Raw genomic sequence first — 13373 nt, forward strand, 5'->3', positions numbered from 1 at the left:
CACCGCGATGGCAGCGGCAGACAGGACAGGGCACGTGCACGCCCTACGTTGGCGTCAAGGCTGGCGCTAGAGGAGAAGAATGCTTCCCCGGATAGGTGCGGAACGACAGCGGTGCGCGGAATGCGGTCGCTGTTGGCGCGAGCTCTAACAGCCGGACTGAGCGACTGACGGGAGTAGAGCCGGAGGTCACCAGATCGGCTGTGTGCGTGCGCGCGCAAACCATTCGCGTGCAAGCGCCGTCGATGGGGGACGTTCGTAACAAGGTCACAGCCAGCTCCGGACCAAAGCTGATGGATTACTGTGGCAAAGTTGTTCCACTGTGTTGTCTGTGTGTGTGTGTGTAATGTCTCGCTGTGTTATCCCCCAGGTTTCGCTTCATAAAGAGACTCAATTAGGCTCTCAGCTGGTTTGTGCCATCTCTGCAGGGCATCCTCCAACCAGCTTCATTTGGTCAATAATGTTTTCCGTTTGCATATCATCACATCACCCAGAACGCACATGGTTTGGTGTCAGAAGCTAAGCAGCTGTGGAGCCTGCATAGTGCTTGAACGGGTGACACCCACGCATAATCCAGGTGTTGTAGGTGGCTAGGGGGCTGCTGTCTCAACAGAGGGCAATGCAGCATAATCCATTGTTGCGCTGTACTCTGCCCCAGTGTCTGTGCTCCCTGCTATCGCTAACCTGCACTGCCCAGCATGGGAGGTAATGATCAAACAACTCCCGTGGCTCGCGCGGTGCGAGAAGGCCTTCATCCAGCAGTGGAATTACAAATAGGCCCGTACTTGTACGTGCACATTTCCTCGTTATCGATGAGCGGCAGGAATTGAGCGCGTAATGTACACCCGGCGAGGCCCACGAGCTTGTTGTAATGTGCTTTTGCCTCTTTTAGTCACTGGGATAACTCAATCGCCCCTCCGATTATACGCGCAGTACGATTTCCAGGCAAATGCCTGCAAATTTGCCCTTGCCATAGCATTACAATTTTCTCTTCTTTCTGCATGAGCGTTAATCCGTGTCGGTGCATTCGACGATTTAGAACGTATACTTTCCACTTTGAGGTGAGTCTTTAATTAACCAAAGTAACACAAGCACGTGTGTGATTTACGGGGTGTGCGCCATGTCGACTTTGCAGCCCGGAAGCATGTGAGTGACGAGCGCAATGTGTTGGCTATCGCGTGTCCCAAGCGCCCTCGTATAATCCGCACTGGGCCAGGCAGCGATTAACCCAATGCCACCGCGACCACCACCACAACTGTTACCACTGCCACCACCACCGAGCGCTTAGCCTGCTATCCTTAACCTTTTTCTCACCTCCCCCCCCCCCACAACGCCCCAACGCCACCACGTCCCCAACTCAAATCACCATTATAGCCCGCTCCGTGTCAGCCTTTTTGGGCACGTGCTATTTCCACAGTGACTTCATGTCAGTGGGTCTCGGATTTTACTGCGAGAACTCCCCCTTCCCCCCCTGCTCTTAACGAGACGGCGGGTCCCGTGACGCCGCGGCACGCAGTGCGCTCACCCGCGTCTCACTTTTCGCCCGCACCGGCCCCAAGAGTTGGATCATTTGCCCTCTTCATTGGCGAACGGGAATACCGCCGTACGGGGGACGATGTCCGTTTTGACCTGTCGGGCCCGTTCGCTTGTCTGTGCGTTTGCATTGCAGCTCAACCTGCAGGACGAGCTGCTCTTGAGCGAAATCCACGAGGGGCAGCGGCTGGCAGGGTTCGGGAACCCGTCCTTCTGAGCTCCGCGGTTGCCCGCGCGCCACCGCCGCGTTTGCCAAGTGATCGTAAAGCGGCGTGCGCACGCACGCACACGCTCACACGCGCGCCTCGTATGCGTTTAAACGGCGGCAGTTCGCCCACCACGTGCCGCCAACACTGAAACTGAACGGCGGGCAGAACGTGAAAAATTGTTTCGATAAAATGCTGAAAGTGGGATTGAGGGTAGTGAGATGGCTGGCACTAGTGGACGTTTGGCTAGTCAGTTGGGGTTAGGAGTGCGGTTTGTAGTAGTGGTTGGTTGGCTCGCGGGTTAGGTGTAAGGATATTTCGATTTAAAGCTTTCGTGACTGCAGGGATTCATCTTCTTGGTTCTTTCGGTAAAGTCACGTAGAAGGGAAGTAATAAAATAATAAAAATAAAACATAATAAAATAAAATTATGTTTTATTTTTTAAATAAAACATAATAAAATAAAATTATGTTTTATTTTTATTATTTTATTACTTCCCTTTTACGTGACTTTACCGAAAGAACCAAGAAGATGTAAGGATATTGTTAGGGTCAGAGGGAGGGCTCTATACTGTGCTGTTGATTAGGGTTTGGGGTGGGATAGTTTTTAGTTACTGATTGCCTAGTCAGATGTAAAGCTATGGTTAGACGTAGGGATAGAGCTAGTGTCGGTGGCTGCTTAGCTAGTTGGTTAGGGTTAGTAGCAGAGCTAGTACTCGTGGTTGGTTGCTTAGTTTAGCGGTAAGGATAAAGGTTAGGGGTAGGACTAGTACTGGTGGCAGGTTGGATAGCGGTAAGGATATTATTATGGTCAGAGGGAGGGCTAGTGTTAGCAACTCGTCGAATAGTCAGTTATGGTTAGGGATGGTGCTAACATTGATCGAGCTTTCGCACTCCGCTCCAAAACCGCTTGCATCTCTTCCCATTTGCAGCGTATGGACTTTCAGCTTTTGGCCGCGTTTTGTTTCTAGGGTTTATAGTTTCGTCATCTCCTGCTCGTGCAGCATCCATCACTGAGAGCAGCTGGTGGTAGCAAGAGTTGCTGCGCTGGAGTTGAACACAGCGGCCAACAAGTGAAACACGAGCTCACAGCCTCGAATAGCGAGCAGTGTCACGCTCCATCTGTACAGCCACGTCGATGTACTCTATTGACAATAAACATTCGTTTTTTAAAATTAATAATAGTTGCCAGGTTTCCAATTTTTATTGTTTTTGCTGTTCAAGCGAATGCCTTTTTATTTCATGCGGCAAATTAAGGCAATGTGTAAGTGGAGAAAAATGTATGCATTAAAAAAAGTTATATCGGTTTTCAATTCATGTATTTATGGCTCAGTGAGTGTGAGACAAACTCATCATCAACAGCCCAGCCATCATCAAGCCACTGCTGGATGAAGCACTCCCCACGCCGTCGCCTTACTAGACGGCTTGCGTCGTAAGCGTCTGGCACCTGCACGCAAGCTGATATCACCACTCCATCTCAGCGGCGTTCGTATCTTTCTCGCCAAAAGAGAAACATTTTCTGTCCGTGATTAAATCCATCCGACTGGAGACAGCCGTGGCAAGGATGAGACTAAACACTGAATGTAAAAAAAATATATTTTACCAGGTAAGGCCCACTCATACATATATAGATATTTTTCAGAAGCTTCCTTGGTCACAAATGATTGCTTATCGAAGTGGCTTATCACATGGAATTTATAGCAGCCAAATACTCAATGCATGTTTCTAAATGTCGAGGAAAATACCAGAGGACCCGGAGAAAAATCCATGCGACCACGGGAAGAACATGCAAACTCCAAATATACTACAGAAATCAGGGTCAGGATCGAACCCACGACCTCCTGTATACCAAGTGAGGTAGTGAACATCTCGCCACCGTGGCACCCCTGAAACAAAGCATTGATCGGTCCACCGACACCAGTAGGCTGTAGAGAATAATCAATTCCATTTTGAAAAATGAAATGTTAAATTTATACGAATTGTTATGTTATTATTTCTCCTATGGCTTAATTAAAACCCAGTGAGTGGCAACAAGGATGACCATGCTGCCGTGATGTAATGGTTAGCACACTGGACTTGCAATCCAGAGGCTGTCTGATCGACTCTTAACTCCCGACGTGGCAGTGAAAACAATGGTGCAAGTTCATTAAATCCCAAAAGATCTCTGGTTTTGATGTTCCAGGAAGCTCATGGTCCACCCTAAAACGCATCCGTACAAACCATGGCAGATGTGCGACTGTGGTCATCCAGAACATACCATACAACAAATAACGACGCAATGCCCCGATCCACAAATACGAAGGAGAAATCGGAGCGATAAACTCCGCTACTCCTGACGCGGTTGTCTGTGCTTGACCACCTAAATGTGAAATTGTAGTTGTTGCTCTGCGTCTACATCAGCCGTACGACACAAAGAAGCGGATTAAATCCCTACCACTGCCTGTATCTTAACTAGTAACTAGTGCGCCTTTTGGCGTCATCTGGTCCAACCCATGTGAGACTAGGCTCTAAGGAAAGCTGTCTCGGGTGTGGACCAATCAACTTCAAGGACAGTGCACATTATCAGAGTTATGTTTTTTGTTTGCATTATGACTGCAGGTATTGTGGTCTATGTAAACATGACTCCTTGTAAAAAAAAGGTGTCAGTTGTGTTGCCAGATAGAAGGGTAAAAAATCAATTATCTTAACTAGTAGTTTAAATTGGTGAAAAACAGTTACGTGGATCGCCATGACGCGCATGCCGGGATAAAGTGTGGGGGGACCCCACATCTCTTGAGCTCTTTCTAGTGGACCCCTTCCACTTGCACCCACGTGAACTGGTCATTGCAGGACTGTACCTTTACATTTCACTTATTGAAACAAAACAAACTAAAAACTATCTCAAGTGCGCTTCGAGGACAGGCATGAACAATACACGTGACTGGTTATGGCAGATCCAATTTTTTTTGTTTTTCCAAAACAGCCTCGGGATGTTGCACGGTATGTGCTGGCAAAGACTCCGGCTTCATCCGCCTGGACTCCCACACATGCGAATAGCAGTGGAGAACACTCGAACTCGACGCGGATAGGTCAGTGACCCGTGTGTGCGCGATGAGATGCTTAATTGAGTTAGTGGGCGCATGCCTCGCCGGCCAGAGCAGATTTCGCACAACGGCAGCGGCAGCGGAGGAATGTTTACAAAGAGACCCGAAGCAGGGCTGTGACTTCATGCGATCGTCTTCTCACTGATCTCACCCCGACTAAATTTATCCCGACACCGGACCCCTGCTAATGGCCCTGATGTCCCTCTCCGCTTCCCAGAGCCAGATCAGCTTTTAATATCTTGATGGGTTTTTTTTACTTTGCGCTGTCACACCGCCACGTGTGCGCGTGAGTGCGCGCGTGCGTGTGTGCGTGTGTGTGTGTGTGCGCGCGTGTGTGCGTGTGTGTGCGTGTGTGCGTGTGTGTGTGCGTGTGTGTGTGTGCGTGCGATAGTGTAGCGGTTAGCGCGCTTCGCTATGAACCTGACGACCCGAGTTCGATTCCCGCTCACGGCCAACTACCAGTGACGATTATCTGAACCGGTCCCGGGCCTCCCCTAGGTCGACTCAGCCTAAAATGAGTACCTAGTGCGATGTGTAAACATCGCCGCTAGGGAGACAAAGGCGGCCGGGCGTGGTGTTGGCCACCCACTCCCTCGTGTGCCGTGCCGGCCTTCATAGGTGCTCGCTAACAGCACTTGCCCCTACAGTCTGTTAAGGCTATACGGGGGATCTTTGTCTTTATCTTTGTGCGTGTGCGTGTTTTTTTCTGGGTTTTTTTTTTCATTGCTTGCGCCCAACGCGTAAGGCGAGCCCTGCGGAATGCCACGCGCACATGGCGCTAAATGTCGAGCATCAATGGTGTCAATCATTGGCGTTGCTGCTTGACACCGCCGGATTCCGCGCCGCTTGCTCCCGCTACGCTGACGAAATGATTTCTGTATTAACGGAGATATTTTTATGGGTTCGCGTGTAAAGCGCTCTGAGATGCCCTGGCGCGCAGGGCGCTCGATCGAAACACAAATGATGAGTATTATTAATCTCCACTTTCGTCCGATCATCAAGTTACATTGTCTCCATACGCAGCAAAACGAGCGTTGGCGCGGCGTGCGTCTTCGCTGATGGAACGTAGCGGTGGAAATTCCGCGTTGCCATCGCGTGAACAAATCTCTTCGTTGGATAACCACACTGAAGGCTTACAATAAAGCGGTACACGTTTTAACCGACCTCAAAGTAACTATGGGTCGGCGGCCCCTAGCAGGAATTTGCTTATAATGGCAAATAATTTTTTATTCGTTTTATCACACCCGTGTTAGTGAAGCTGCGCCCAACGTTAACGGACATTCTTAATTTTAGAACTTTCGTGACTGCAGGAATTATTATTTGGTTCTTTCGGTTAAGTCACGTCTAAAGATAATTTAATTTAATTAATTTAATATATTATTTTATCTTTAGACGTGACTTAACCGAAAGAACCAAATAGTTAACGGACATCTCGACTGAAACTAAGTGATCTTGATGAATACGTTTTGTAAAACAATGGGCAGTGCAGACAGAATCCCCTGCACGATGGTCCCACGACTATGCTTGCCGTCTTCGCCAACCCGCACTGACCAGCGTGGCGTGGTTTACAGCCCACGAGCTCACATCAGATATTTCACTTGAGCTGGCACAACCGTCGCGGTTCCAATTTCTGGATGTGACCAATAACGGTGAGTTATGTGATAACCATTTCAAGCGAGTGGGATCATCAAGGCGATGTCACTCTCATTAGCCGTGTAAATACATCGGCAGCATTAACGTTTTGCTACCTTACGTGGCACTAATTTCTGCTCTGGCCCGTAAACAATTATGGCCAGATATCCTCCCACGAAAAATGCACAGAAATGTTTTGTAACATAATTTTTTTAAAATTATATTTCTTTTCCCAATGGCTTTCAACTAAACATGACAGCATTTATGCTTTAGCTCTGAGTTGCTATTCGGGACTCGTCCTATTGAAAACCGGCCAAATGTATCGTGCAAACGACTAACAAAAAACTCTTTAACAGTGCCTATTTATGATAATTGTTTTTTTACCCTTTTATCTGGCAACAAAACTGACAACTTTTTTTACAAGGAGTCATGTTTGCATAGACCACAATACCTGCAGTCGTAATGCAAACAAAAAACATAACTCTGACTGCAGGTATTGTGGTCTATGCAAACATGACTCCTTGTAAAAAAGTTGTCAGTTTTGTTGCCAGATAAAAGGGTAAAAAAACATCATATTTTTTCTTCTGGCAAATGAGGTTCCAATAGTGCCTATTTACTTCGGTTATGAACTCTTACAAAAATTTCTAATAATGCCAGTCGACCCCTTGGTCCACTCAGCCTTAAATGTGTACTGGGGGAGACAGAGTTAACCCGGCATAAGCCCTGGTCACACCACCCTCCCCCCCCCCCTTGTGGTTCGTGTTGGCCGCCACAGGTGCTCGCTAACGTGAACGATCACAAAGGCTCCGATGGCAGGCGTGGGTGGCTGAGCACCTCTTGGGTGAGGGTTATCAGCTCATCGGTGCGCGGTTGTCGGCGTGCCTCGACGCGGACCGGTCCTCAAGAGCAACTCTCGCACGCGCACCGTCAACGCGCGTCTCTGCCGTAATGACAGGCGGCAGGAGTGAAACGACATGAGTGGCTCTGGTTGAATGGCTGGGTTTGGTGGACGGGTGAGTGAGAGGTTTGGTTCGTGAAAGATTGAGTGAGTGAGTGACTATGAACATTTGAAGAGTGAATGAGTAAGAGATTGAGTGAGTTTGACGGTGATTTAATGGTTGGGTGAACGAGTGAATGAAATATTGGAGGAGTAAGATTGGATGACGGGAGTGAAAAATCACGTGAATGCATCGGTGAAAAAGATTTGGCGAGTTCGTGAAATTTTAGTGAGTGAGTGAGTGGCTGAGTAAGTAAGGTGGTGAGTGAAAACTTTGACGACTGAGAGATTGGTAATTACTGAGTGTGTGAGAGGGCTAGTAAATAACACGGTGAGTGAGCAAGTGAGTGAGAGATTGGTAATTACTGAGTGTGTGAGAGGGCTAGTAAATAACACGATTGGTGAACAAGTGAGCGAGAGATTGGTAATTACTGAGTGTGTGAGAGGGCTAGTAAATAACACGATTGGTGAACAAGTGAGCGAGAGATTGGTAATTACTGAGTGTGTGAGAGGGCTAGTAAATAACACGGTTAGTGAGCAAGTGAGCGAGAGATTGGTAATTACTGAGTGTGTGAGCGGGCTAGTAAATAACACGATTGGTGAACAAGTGAGCGAGAGATTGGTAATTACTGAGTGTGTGAGAGGGCTAGTAAATAACACGGTTAGTGAGCAAGTGAGCGAGAGATTGGTAATTACTGAGTGTGTGAGCGGGCTAGTAAATAACACGGTGAGTGAGCAGGTGAGCGAGAGATTGGTAATTACTGAGTGTGTGAGAGGGCTAGTAAATAACACGGTGAGTGAGCAGGTGAGCGAGAGATTGGTAATTACTGAGTGTGTGAGCGGGGTAGTAAATAACACGGTGAGTGAGCAAGTGAGCGAGAGATTGGTAATTACTGAGTGTGTGAGCGGGCTAGTAAATAACACGATTGGTGAACAAGTGAGCGAGAGATTGGTAATTACTGAGTGTGTGAGAGGGCTAGTAAATAACACGATTGGTGAACAAGTGAGCGAGAGATTGGTAATTACTGAGTGTGTGAGCGGGCTAGTAAATAACACGGTGAGTGAGCAAGTGAGCGAGAGATTGGTAATTACTGAGTGTGTGAGCGGGCTAGTAAATAACACGATTGGTGAACAAGTGAGCGAGAGATTGGTAATTACTGAGTGTGTGAGCGGGCTAGTAAATAACACGATTGGTGAACAAGTGAGCGAGAGATTGGTAATTACTGAGTGTGTGAGAGGGCTAGTAAATAACACGATTGGTGAACAAGTGAGCGAGAGATTGGTAATTACTGAGTGTGTGAGCGGGCTAGTAAATAACACGATTGGTGAACAAGTGAGTGAGAGATTGGTAATTACTGAGTGTGTGAGCGGGCTAGTAAATAACACGATTGGTGAACAAGTGAGCGAGAGATTGGTAATTACTGAGTGTGTGAGCGGGCTAGTAAATAACACGATTGGTGAACAAGTGAGCGAGAGATTGGTAATTACTGAGTGTGTGAGAGGGCTAGTAAATAACACGATTGGTGAACAAGTGAGTGAGAGATTGGTAATTACTGAGTGTGTGAGAGGGCTAGTAAATAACACGGTTAGTGAGCAAGTGAGCGAGAGATTGGTAATTACTGAGTGTGTGAGAGGGCTAGTAAATAACACGATTGGTGAACAAGTGAGCGAGAGATTGGTAATTACTGAGTGTGTGAGCGGGCTAGTAAATAACACGGTGAGTGAGCAAGTGAGTGAGAGATTGGTAATTACTGAGTGTGTGAGCGGGCTAGTAAATAACACGATTGGTGAACAAGTGAGCGAGAGATTGGTAATTACTGAGTGTGTGAGAGGGCTAGTAAATAACACGATTGGTGAACAAGTGAGCGAGAGATTGGTAATTACTGAGTGTGTGAGCGGGCTAGTAAATAACACGATTGGTGAACAAGTGAGCGAGAGATTGGTAATTACTGAGTGTGTGAGAGGGCTAGTAAATAACACGGTTAGTGAACAAGTGAGCGAGAGATTGGTAATTACTGAGTGTGTGAGAGGGCTAGTAAATAACACGGTTAGTGAACAAGTGAGCGAGAGATTGGTAATTACTGAGTGTGTGAGAGGGCTAGTAAATAACACGGTTAGTGAACAAGTGAGCGAGAGATTGGTAATTACTGAGTGTGTGAGAGGGCTAGTAAATAACACGGTTAGTGAACAAGTGAGCGAGAGATTGGTAATTACTGAGTGTGTGAGCGGGCTAGTAAATAACACGATTGGTGAACAAGTGAGTGAGAGATTGGTAATTACTGAGTGTGTGAGCGGGCTAGTAAATAACACGATTGGTGAACAAGTGAGCGAGAGATTGGTAATTACTGAGTGTGTGAGAGGGCTAGTAAATAACACGATTGGTGAACAAGTGAGCGAGAGATTGGTAATTACTGAGTGTGTGAGAGGGCTAGTAAATAACACGATTGGTGAACAAGTGAGTGAGAGATTGCGTGAGCAAGTGAAATATTTTGTGAGTTTAATGTAATATTGTTAAATTAGCGCATGAATAAAACGAGTGAGTGGGTGAATGAGCGAGTGAATGACTGAACGCTGGAACACAGCTGAGCCGGCACACAAATCACCCGTATTTATGGGTCCGCACAGGTGTGAGGCTTTTTAAATGCTTCTCGCGTGATGTTTGTGAAGGCAGAGATATTCCCGTTACAACTGGGGCGGACACACCACGTGTTCGTGTGTGTGGCGGGAGTAGTGGCGCAGTGGTTAGCGCACTACGCTCTACGAATCCCGGCGACCCGAGTTCAATTCCGGCTCACAGCCACCAACACCTGTGAGGATTATCTGAGCCGATCCTGGGCCTCCCCTAGGTCAACTCAGCCTCAAACGAGTACCTGGTGCGGTGTGTAAACATCGCCACTGGGGAGACAAAGGCGGCGGGACGTGGTGTTGGTCACCTACCCCCTCGTGTGCCGTATCAGCCTTCATAGGTGCTACTCGCTAACAGCACTTGCCCCCACAGTCTGTTAAGGCTATACGGGGAATCTTTGTCTTTGTGCGGAGCGATAGTGGAGCGGATGACCACCCTGCGCTACGAACCCGGCGACCCGCGTTCGATTCCCGCTCACAGCCACCAACAGCAGTGACGATTGTCTGAGCCGGTCATGAAGCTCCCGCCAGGTCGACTCAGCCTTAAATGAGTCCCTAGTTGCGGCGTGTGAACATGCAGCCTGGTGGTGGTGCTAGCCACACCACTTCCCCCGTGCGCCGGTGTTGGCTTCCATCGGTGCTTGCGAACAGCCCCCTTGTCCCAACAGTATGTTCAAGGCTACACGGGGGATCTCTATCTTTGTCCATGCGTGTGTGTTTTTAGACCTTGTGAGTCGCCTCCTTCCGCGAGTTCGACGTTGGTGGTCGGTCTCTTGTGATCAACATCATCATCACCATCTATCATCCTCACTGCTACTGGCCTCCATCACTCTCTCTTGTGATCAACATCATCACCATCCATCATCCTCACTGCTACTGCTGCTGGCCTGCATCACTCTCTCGTCGTCGTCACCATCATCATCATCTTCCACATCTCTTCCCTGTGCTCCCTCATTCTCACGTTCATTCCCTGTTACCAAATAAAGGAGTATATCTCTCTCTGTTCATGGGTTATGATCAGTCATCAATCATCATCTCTACACTCCTGACATGCATCATCACCATCCATCATCCTCACTGCTACTGGCCTGCATCACTCTCTCGTTACCATCACCATCCATCATCCTCACTGCTACTGGCCTGCATCACTCTCTCGTTACCATCACCATCCATCATCCTCACTGCTACTGGCCTGCATCACTCTCTCGTTACCATCACCATCTATCATCCTCACTGCTACTGCTGCTGGCCTGCATCACTCTCTCGTCGTCGTCACCATCATCATCATCATCTTCCACATCTCTTCCCTGTGCTCCCTCATTCTCACGTTCATTCCCTGTTACCAAATAAAGGAGTATATCTCTGTCTGTTCATGGGTCATGATCAGTCATCAATCATCATCTCTACACTCCTGACATGCATCATCACCATCATCATCATCACCATCATCACCATCCTCTTCTCCCTCCCTCCCTCCTCCTCCCCTCTGGCCTCCCTCCCCACGCCTCTGCTCACGGCTGCTTTCCTGCGTTCTGGCCGCGCTCATGGCGACGGAAGTGGAGTGTGCTCGATCGGTGTCTTTGTGCGACGCGGCCCGCCTCCATGGAGACCCGCGACTCAGAGAGGCAAAAATGCCCTCGGCACTCCTCCCGAGGCCTCCCTCCACCGCGCCCTGTCCGACTCGGTGCCCTTTGTGCCTCCCACCGCAGCCCGCCTCCTCCTCCTCCTCCCCGCCCCTCCTGCTACTTGTCCCTCGGCTCTCCGCTCTGTGGTTCACTCGCCTGGACGCGAACGTCAACACGCACGCCAGCCCCATCAGCACTCACACTAGCCCTGTCTATACGCAGCACTAGCTCTGACACTTGCTCTAACATCAGCACTGACACTTGCTCTAACATCAGCACTGACACTAGCCCCGTCTATACGCATCACTAGCTCTGACACTTGCTCTAACATCAGCACTGACACTTGCTCTAACATCAGCACTGACACTAGCCCCGTCTATACGCAGCACTAGCTCTGACACTTGCTCTAACATCAGCACTGACACTTGCTCTAACATCAGCACTGACACTAGCCCCGTCTATACGCATCACTAGCTCTGACACTTGCTCTAACATCAGCACTTACACTAGCCCCGTCTATACGCAGCACTAGCTCTGACACTTGCTCTAACATCAGCACTGACACTTGCTCTAACATCAGCACTGACACTAGCCCCGTCTATACGCATCACTAGCTCTGACACTTGCTCTAACATCAGCACTTACACTAGCCCCGTCTATACGCATCACTAGCTCTGACACTTGCTCTAACATCAGCACTTACACTAGCCCCGTCTATACGCATCACTAGCTCTGACACTTGCTCTAACATCAGCACTGACACTAGCCCTGTCTATACGCAGCACTAGCTCTGACACTTGCTCTAACATCAGCACTGACACTAGCGCTGTCTATACGCAGCACTGGCTCTGACACTTGCTCTAACATCAGCACTGACACGAGCCCTGTCTATACGCAGCACTAGCTCTGACACTTGCTCTAACATCAGCACTGACACTAGCGCTGTCTATACGCAGCACTGGCTCTGACACTTGCTCTAACATCAGCACTGACACTAGCCCCGTCTATACGCAGCACTGGCTCTGACACTTGCTCTAACATCAGCACTGACACTAGCCCCGTCTATACGCAGCACTAGCTCTGACACTTGCTCTAACATCAGCACTGACACTAGCGCTGTCTATACGCAGCACTGGCTCTGACACTTGCTCTAACATCAGCACTGACACTAGCGCTGTCTATACGCAGCACTGGCTCTGACACTTGCTCTAACATCAGCACTGACACTAGCCCTGTCTATACGCAGCACTAGCTCTGACACTTGCTCTAACATCAGCACTGACACTAGCCCCGTCTATACGCAGCACTAGCTCTGACACTTGCTCTAACATCAGCACTGACACTTGCTCTAACATCAGCACTGACACTAGCCCCGTCTATACGCATCACTAGCTCTGACACTTGCTCTAACATCAGCACTTACACTAGCCCCGTCTATACGCATCACTAGCTCTGACACTTGCTCTAACATCAGCACTTACACTAGCCCCGTCTATACGCACCACTAGCTCTGACACTTGCTCTAACATCAGCACTGACACTAGCCCTGTCTATACGCAGCACTAGCTCTGACACTTGCTCTAACATCAGCACTGACACTAGCGCTGTCTATACGCAGCACTGGCTCTGACACTTGCTCTAACATCAGCACTGACACGAGCCCTGTCTATACGCAG

General features: G+C 48.7%; 1 protein-coding gene across 1 annotated transcript in view; it reads left to right on the forward strand.

Annotated features, from left to right (window-relative positions):
* The window catches only part of CFAP70 (cilia and flagella associated protein 70), a 35957-nt gene extending 32940 nt beyond the window's left edge, over window positions 1–3017 (forward strand). The window contains exon 29 of the mRNA XM_061581018.1: window positions 1667–3017. Coding sequence (XP_061437002.1) covers window positions 1667–1747 — 81 coding nt within the window. The 3' untranslated portion in view covers window positions 1748–3017. The remainder of the gene's footprint in view (window positions 1–1666) is intronic.
* Window positions 3018–13373: the final 10356 nt, after the last annotated feature.

This window comes from Lethenteron reissneri, chromosome 8, assembly GCF_015708825.2.
Source record: "Lethenteron reissneri isolate LAM-NWPU_2019-01 chromosome 8, ASM1570882v1, whole genome shotgun sequence".
Lineage (NCBI taxonomy): Eukaryota > Metazoa > Chordata > Hyperoartia > Petromyzontiformes > Petromyzontidae > Lethenteron > Lethenteron reissneri.